General features: G+C 64.3%; 1 protein-coding gene across 1 annotated transcript in view; it reads right to left on the bottom strand.

Annotated features, from left to right (window-relative positions):
* The window catches only part of ACHE (acetylcholinesterase (Yt blood group)), an 8,341-nt gene extending 4,758 nt beyond the window's left edge, over window positions 1-3,583 (bottom strand). The window contains exons 1-2 of the mRNA XM_032776536.2: window positions 1,926-3,583; window positions 136-302 (exon numbers count right to left, since the gene is read on the bottom strand). Of these exons, the coding sequence (XP_032632427.1) occupies window positions 136-302; window positions 1,926-3,415 (1,657 nt within the window). The 5' untranslated portion in view covers window positions 3,416-3,583. The remainder of the gene's footprint in view (window positions 1-135; window positions 303-1,925) is intronic.
* Window positions 3,584-8,763: the final 5,180 nt, after the last annotated feature.

The following is an 8,763-nucleotide window of genomic DNA, read 5'->3' as shown; positions in this document are numbered from 1 at the left end:
CCCCCTCCCCCCATGAGGCAAAGATCCCCCCCCATGATGCCCCACAGCCCCCTTCCCAATATAAAGCCCCCCCTGTGGTCTCCTGCCCCCCCTTCCCCCCCAGTATGGCAGGGTCCTCCCGCTCGGGCGCCTCACCTGTGATGTTGAGCAGCTTGGGCAGGAAGCGGTTCCAGAAGGCACAGACCTGGGCCCGGAGCCCCTGCCCCACAGCCAGGGGGCGCGGGTTCAGCTGTACGTACTGCTGCTGCCGCGGGGTGTAGGGGGGCCAGCGCACCCCCTGCTCCGACGCCTCATTGGGGTCCCTGCCCAAAGTGGGACAGGGGTCATGCCCTGCTGGCTGGGGACCCCCAAACCCACCTACCTGTCCCTCAGTGTGGGACCTCCCCTCTGGGGATCCCAAAACCCACCCGCCTACTCCCAGTTTGGGGAGCCCCCCTCCAGGGATCCCAAAACCCACCCACCTACCCCAGAGTGTGGGGACCCTCCCAGAGACCTCCAAATCCACCCAGCTACCCCCAGTCTGGGGACCCCTTCCACTGACTCACCCCATGGGCACCCCCAAACCCACCCACCTCCCCCCCAGTGTGGGGACCCCCTCCACTGACTCACCCCATGGGCACCCCCAAACCCTCCCACCTACCCCCCAGTGTGGGACCTCCCCTCTGGGCACCCCCAAACCCACCCACTGGTGTGGGGACCCTCCCAGAGACCTTCAAACCCATCCATCTACCCCCAGTCTGGGGACCCCTTCCACTGACTCACCCCCTGGGCACCCCCAAACCCACCCACCTATCCCAGAGTGTGGGGACCCTCCCAGAGACCTCCAAACACACCCAGCTACCCCTAGTGTGAGGACCCCCTCCACTGACTCACTTCCTGGGCACCCCCAAACCCACCCACCTACCCCAGAGTATGGGGACCCTCCCAGAGACCTCCAAACCCACCCAGCTACCCCCAGTCTGGGGACCCCTTCCACTGACTCACCCCATGGGCACCCCCAAACCCACCCACCTACCCCAGAGTGTGGGGACCCTCCCAGAGACCTCCAAACCCACCCAGCTGCCCCTAGTGTGAGGACCCCCTCCACTGACTCACTCCCTGGGCACCCCCAAACCCATCCACCTACCCCCCAGTGTGGGGACCCACTCCACTGACTCACCCCATGGGCACCCCCAAACCCTCCCACCTACCCCCCAGTGTGGGACCTCCCCTCTGGGCACCCCCAAACCCACCCACCGGTGTGGGGACCCTCCCAGAGACCTCCAAACCCATCCATCTACCCCCAGTCTGGGGACCCCTTCCACTGACTCACCCCCTGGGCACCCCCAAACCCTCCCACCTACCCCCCAGTGTGGGGACCCCCTCCACTGACTGACCCCTGGGCACTCCCAAACCCTCCCAACTACCCCCCAGTGTGGGGACATCCCTCCACTGACTGACCCCTGGGCACCCCCAAACCCTCCCACCTATCCCCCAGTGTGGGGACCCCCTCCACTGACTGACCCCTGGGCACCCCCAAACCCACCCACCTACTCCCCAGTATGGGGACATCCCTCCACTAACTCACCCCATGGGCACCCCCAAACCCACCCAGCTACCTCCCAGTGTGGGACCTCCCCTCTGGGCACCCCCAAACCCACCCACCGGTGTGGGGACCCTCCCAGAGACCTCCAAACCCACCCAGCTACCCCCAGTCTGGGGACCCCTTCCACTGACTCACCCCCTGGGCACCCCCAAACCCTCCCACCTACCTCCCAGTCTGGGGACCCCCCAGAGACCTCCAAGAGCACCCACCTGTCCCCCAATATGGGGACCTCCATAAGCCACCCACCTTCCCCCTCAGTGTGGGGATCCCTCCTCCAGGGACCAACCCCACCCACCTGCCCCCCACTCCAGGGGCCTCCCCAAGCCCCGCCCCGCAGTACCCAGTGCGGGCGAAGTTGGCCCAGTAGCGCATCATCCGGCGGCTGAGCGCGGCCTCCTCGGCTGTGTAGTTGAGGCCGGGGTCGAGGGGCAGGCCGAAGACGAACTCAATCTCGTAGCCGTGGGGCACCCCCATCCAGGGGGGCCACAGCATGTTGGAGGCGCGGTGGTCGAAGAAGTAGCTATAGACACGGGCGCCCCGCTCGGCCAGCCGCAGGGCGAAGTGGGTGACGGGGCAGATCACGTTGTGGTCCCCCACGATGTCATCCATGGCTTCCCGGTTCTTCACCGGGTTGTCCTGGTCCAGCCAGTCGGTATATTGCAGCACCACGGCCTCGGCCGCCAGCTCGTTGGCCTGGGGCACCCCCATGCGCACCCCGCCCAGGAAATCCTCCCGGCTGATCAGGCTCTCGTTGTCTTTGCTGAAGCCGGGCGCCCCGTAGATCAGGAAGTAGGTGCCCTCGTCCCGCACCACCCCCACCAGCGCCTGGGTCTCCTTGAAGCTGCCGGCACCCGGCGTGGCCTCGGGCACCTCACTGGAGAAGTCCCCGTCGGCCACCGGCACGAAGGAGAAGCGGAAGACGCTCTGGTGGGGCAGCACCTGCCACTCCTTGTCGATCAGCTCCTGCGGGGTCTTGTCCCGTAAACAGGTCACCAGCTCTGAGTCGTTACCCGGCGGGCAGCCCACCAGCTTGGCCAGCTGGACGGCCCGGCGCCGGCCCTCGGCCGGGGGCACGGTGGCCCAGGGGGCGTTGGGCACCCCGCTCTGCAGGATGGCGCGGCGGAAGAGTGGGCGGCTGCCGGGCGAGAGCAGGTGCATGCCCACCGAGGCGGCCCCGGCGCTCTCCCCGAAGATGGTCACCACCTTGGGGTTCCCCCCGAAGAAGTGGATGTTGCTCTGCACCCACTGCAGGGCCAGGCGCTGGTCCAGCAGCCCCACATTGCCCGGCGCCTCCTGGCCGACCGAGAGGGCCAGGAAGCCGAAGGCCCCCACCCGATAGTTCATGGAGACCACCACCACCTGCTCGGCATGGGCCAGGTAGCGCCCGTCGTAGACGTCCAGCGAGGCGGAGCCGCTGTAGAACCCGCCGCCGTAGATCCAGACCAGCACGGTGGCGTTTTTGGGGCGCGGGGAGGGCACCCACAGGTTGAGATACAGGCAGTCCTCGCTCATCTCCCGGTTGGGGTTCCACATCTCCGTGCCGGGGAAGCCGGGGTACAGGGTGTCCACGTACTGGTGGCAGGCATGGCGGTAGGCGCTGGCGTCCAGCAGCCCGCTCCAGGCCCGCTTGGGCTCCGGCCGGCGGAAGCGCAGCCGGCCCACGGGCGGCTCGGCGTATGGGATGCCCAGGAAGGCGGAGACCTGGCCCGAGAGGACGGGCACCCGCAGGCCCCGCACTCGCCCCGCCCGGGTGCTGGCCAGCAACTCGTCAGCCTGGGCGGAGAGGGCCAGGGCGGCACAGAGCAGGAGAGCGGGCAGGACCCCGGCCATGGCGTGTCTGCGGGGGGAGGGGAGAGACGGGGTTAGGGGGCAGCAGGAGACGTCCCCCCACCCCTGAGCTCCGCAGCCAGCGACAGCCCCCGAGCCCTGGGACTGCAGCACGATGCAGCCAGGACCTCCGGTCCCCCGGCCGCCTGCCCCGATAAGGGACCCACAGGGCCTGTCCCCGCCTAGCAGCCCCAGGCGCCTTATCAGCAGCATGCAGAGAGTGGGGCACCGGGAGGGGAGTGGGGGCTAGTAGTTACAGCGGGGAGGGGTTGGGAGCCAGGACTCCTGGGTTCTCTCCTGGCTCTGGGAGGGGAGTGGGGACTAGTAGTTAGAGCGGGGGGCCTGGTAGCCAGTATTCTTGCATTGTGTCGCTAGAGATCTCGCATATATATCGATCACTCAGAGAGACACAGGCTGCTGGAGGGGAGTGGCGGCTGTTGGTAGACCACAGGGGGCTGGTAGCCAGGACTCCTGGGTTCTCTTCCCAGGCTCTGGGAGGGGAGTGGGGGCTGGTGGGTTAGAGCAGGGGGGGGCTGGGAGCCAGGACTCCTGGGTTCTCTCCCGGCTCTGGGAGGGGAGTGGTGGCTGGTGGGTCAGAGTGAGGGGGCTGGGAGCCAGGACTCCTGGGTTCTCCCCTCGGCTATGGGGCCTAGTGCTCAGAGCAGTAGTTTCAGTATCTGGGAGCAATTCCTGGAGCAGGAGGGGCCTCTGGGGTGTGGTTAAAGCTGGGGCGCCCCTGGGCTGTAACCAGGGTAACCCGCCCTTAACACAACTCCCCACAGATCCTCCCCATCAGGGCCCCTGGTGTCTCTCCCCCGCCCCTCCCAGCCAACCCCTGGCTCATGTGTACGAACCCCCTGACCCAGCCTGCAAACCCCCTCCCCCCGCTCACAACACACGCCTGGGAGACGCGTCCCCTCGACAACTCCGCCTGTCCCCTCGTCCAGCGAACCACCCTGTGTGCAACGCACAACCCCCACCGCCACACACAGCTGGAACACACCTGTCCACAGCACCCCCTCGCCCAAAGTCACAACACACCGCTCAGCCCAACAACACAAGCGCCCCTCAAACCCAGTGCAACAATCAGCCAATCAACACACAGCCACACCCTCCTCTCACTGCACTCCCCCCAACAGCCATCAACCAACACACTCATAACACACCTGTACACACCCCCTGACCCACACCTCAGCCCTGCAACCCACAACTGCCCCCCAAAGCACAGTGCAACCATCAAACCAACACTCACATACACAACCCCCTCACCGCAGTCATACCACACCTGTACACAACACCGCCGCCCAAAGTCACAACACACAGCTCATTCTGACGACACAAGCATCCCTTAAAACACAGTGCAACACCCAGCTACAACCACCTCAACACACACCCCCAACAGCCATCAAACCAACACACACACAACCCAACTCACCACGCAGACACACACAGTGATACCACACCCGTACACACTCCCTGACCCTCCCCACAGCAAACAACCGCCCCCGGACCTGTCCCCGTGCCCAGGCAGAAATCACACACTCGGTCACCACAACACCCCTCCCCCAGCCTGACACCCTGCTCCCAACTACAACTCACCTCTGGGGCAGTGACATGCCAGCCCATCAGCCGCACACACCCTCACACCACCCCTGTGCACAATCCCCCCTCCCAGCCAGCGCCCCCCGACACCCGCGTCACCACCTGCCGCCTGGCTCGGAGCGCGGCTGGGGTTGGAGTCCACGGGGCGGGGAGGGGCCGGCTGGAGCCAGAGGGAAACGGGCTCTCGATCCCAGTGCAAACAGGGTGTCACCGAAACCCCGGGGGCCTTGGCAACGTCTCCTGGGGAAACCGGATCGACCGGGTTGAGGGTGGGGAGACACAGATCTCTGCCGGTGCCCCTCACTCCTGACCTGCAGCCCCTCTTAGCCTGGCCCTGCCCCCCAGCTCTGCTGGTGCCCCGCAGCCCCTTAGCCTGGCCCTGCCCCCCAGCTCTGCCAGTGCCCCTCACTCCTGACCTGAAGCCCCACTGCCATCCCAGGCCTGTCTGGGTCAGACCAAAGGCCCATCTAGCCCAGCGTCCTGTCTTCTGACAGTGGCCAGTACCAGGCGCCCCCGAGGGAATGAACAGAACAGGGAATCACTGAGTGACCCAGCCCCTGTCGCCCATTCCCAGCTTCTGGCTGCCAGGAGCTCAGGGACACCCAGGGCAAGGGGCTGCATCCCTGGCTAATAGCCACTGTGGGACCTGGCCTCTGTGAACGCAGCTAATTCTCTTCTGAACCCTGTTGTACTTTTGGCCTTCACGACATCCCTTGGTGAGGAGTTCCCCAGGTTAACGGGGCATTGGGTGATAACCCACTTCCTCTTGGTTGTGTTAAACCTGCTGCCTCTTAAACTCATCTGGTGACCCCTTGTCATCGTGTTGTGCCAAAGGGTAAACAACACGTCTCGGTTCGCTTGCCCCATCCCAGGCCTGCTGTTACAGACCTCGCGCACACGCTCCCCGAGGCGGCTCTGTTCCAAGCGGAACAGCCCTGGTCTGATCAATCTCTCCTCACACCGCAGCCGTTCCAGACCCCTCAGCGTTTTGTTGCCCTTTTCTGAACCTTTTCCAATTCCACTAGATCCTTTCTGCGATGGGGCGACCCCACCTGCCCACAGTATTCAAGGGGGGGGTGTCCCATGGATTTATAGAGAAGCAATATGGTATTTTCTGTCCTATTCTCTCTCCCTTTCCTAATGATTCCCAACTTTCTGGTCGCTTTTCCGGCTGCGGCTGCACCTGGAGTGGGTGTTTGCAGAGCCCTCTCCACAGGGACTCCACGATCTCTCCTGAGTGGGAACAGTTCATTCAGCCCCCATCGCTGTAGATGTCGAGCTGGGATGATGTTTCCAATGTGCATCACTTTGCACGATCAACACTGAATCTCACCTGCCATGTTGTTGCCCCGTCACCCAGTTCTGGGAGATCCCTTTGTAGCTCTTCCTGGGACTGAACTAGCCTGGGTAGTTTTGTATCATCTGCAGATGTTGCCCCCTCACTCTTCACCCTTTATCCCGATGGTTTATGACTCTGTTGAATAGGACGGGGCCCAGCACAGACCCTTGGGGGCACCACGATTTCCCTCTCTCCACGCTGAAATCTGCCCATTTCTTCCTACCCTTTGTTTCCTGTCTGTTCCCCGGTTACTGATCCAGGAGGGGACCTCCCCCCCGTCCCATCACAGCTGACTTTGCCTAAGAGCCTTTGGGGAGGGGGCTGGGCAAAGGCTTTCTGGAAATGGAAATACCCTGTGTCCACTGGGTCCCCCTGGGCCACGTGTCTGTTGAGCCCCTCCACGAATTCTAGTAGATTGGTGAGGCGCGATTTCCCTTTACTAAAACCATGGGGACTCTTCCCCAGGTTCTGTTCATCTCCCTGTCTGACATCTGTTCTTTCCTAGAGTTTCAGCCAGTTTGCCCGGTACCCGAGCCAGGCTTACTGGCCTGTGATTGCCGGGCTCACCTCTGGAGCCTTTTTCAAAATCGGCATCACATTAGCAATCCTGCAGTCATGTGGTCCAGAAGCGGATTTAAATGATAGGTTCACATAGCAGTTAGTGGTGCTGTAATTTCACGTTTGAGTTCCTTCACAACCCCTGGGTGAATCCCAGCTGGCCCTGGTGAGTGATTGCTGTTTAATTTATCGATTTGTTCCCAAACCTCCTCTGATGACACCTCAATCTGGGACAATTCCTCCCATCTGTCACCTAAACAGAATGACTCAGGTGTGGGAACCTCCCTCACAGCCTCAGCCGTGAAGACCGATGCAAAGAATTCATGGAGTTTCTCCGCAATGGCCTTGTTTTCCCTGCAGGCTCTCTCAGCAGCTCGATGGGCCACTGGCCCGCCCCGGTTGCTTGCCGGCCTCCCTGTTTCTGATGGACTCTGAAATGCTAAAGGGGCTTTGTGCCCCTTCAGAAAGCTGCATCTCCAGCGCTCCCTGCCCGGCTCCGTGCACGTCCCTGGATGCGGGCTGGGCTCCAGTCTGGCTCCGGCTGGCCGGGCACTGCCCCACGGTGCCTGTTTGTGCCGTTCGGCCCCCGTTCCTTGGCCACTGAGCCATGGGGTAGGCGTTCGGGTGCCCGGTGCCCTCACAGCCCGAGCCTCGCTCAGGACATTTTTAGGGACACTCCGTGCTGCTGGCAGGCACAGGACCCACGCCGTCCACCCCCCAAAGCGCTGGGGAGCACCGTGGGGCTGGAGCACTGACTGAGGGGGAGCTCCTGGCAGGGGGCACTGTGGGGCAGGAGGGTGGTTCCCGGCAGGGGGTCCCGTGGGGCAGGAGCACTGGTTGTGAGGTGGCTCCCGCCAGGGGGTGCCGTGGGGTGGGAGCACTGGTTGTGGGGTGGTTCCCGGGAGGGGGTGCCGTGGGGCGGGAGCACTGGTTGTGGGGGAGCTCCTGGCGGGGGCACTGTGGGGCAGGAGCACTGGCTGTGGCGTGGCTAACGGCAGGGGGGAGCCGTGGGGCGGGAGCACTGGTTGTGGGGTAGTTCCCGGGAGGGGGTGCCGTGGGGCGGAGCACTGGTTGTGGGGGAGCTCCTGGCGGGGGACTGTGGGGCAGGAGCACTGGCTGTGGTGTGGCTAACGGCAGGGGGGAGCCGTGGGGCGGGAGCACTGGCTGTAGGAGGGGGGCTTCCGGCGGGGGGTGCCATGGGGCAGGAGCACTGGCTGTGGAAGGGGGGCTCCCAGCAGGGAGCGCCGTGGGGAGGGGCAGCTTCCTAGCCAGTGCCCTGCCCCCTTCTCTGCCCCTAGCTCTGCCCCCCCAGACCCCACACCCCCAGCTCCTGGCTGGGCCCAGGATTTGATGGGGGGGGGGCGCTGCTGGGGGGGCAGAAGTGAGGCTTGAAGGGGATATGAAGGAGAGTGTGGGGGATGGGCACTACCCCCCATACCAGCCCCCGCCCGCCGGGCCCTGAGCCAGCCCCCTCCCCCCGCCGTGGGGGAGCAGGTGTGGGGCAGGCACCAGCCCCAGCTGTTAGCGACTAAAATACCCCGGACGGAAATAACCTGGCGCTTGCTCCGGGGGCTGATGGGGGGAGGGTGGGGGGGGAGCTGTTGTACCAGGGCCTGACCCTTGGGGACTCCCCAACATCTGTGTAACTGAAGGGACAGGGGAGGGGGTGGCCCCCCTCAAATGTCTCTCCTTGGGCCTGGGGGGGCAGGGAAGGGGTGTCCCTGGAGAGGAGGGTGTTGGGGTCCCTCTGCCTCTAAGAGCCCCCTACACTCCCCTGGCCCACACGCAGAGGGATGATTTGGGGTACGGGAGGGCTGGGTTCCCCTTTAAGAGGCTGGATGGGGCCCTCAGA

The sequence above is a fragment of the Chelonoidis abingdonii genome, chromosome 11, assembly GCF_003597395.2.
Source record: "Chelonoidis abingdonii isolate Lonesome George chromosome 11, CheloAbing_2.0, whole genome shotgun sequence".
NCBI lineage: Eukaryota > Metazoa > Chordata > Testudines > Testudinidae > Chelonoidis > Chelonoidis abingdonii.
This window is presented reverse-complemented; position numbering and strand designations above follow the sequence as displayed.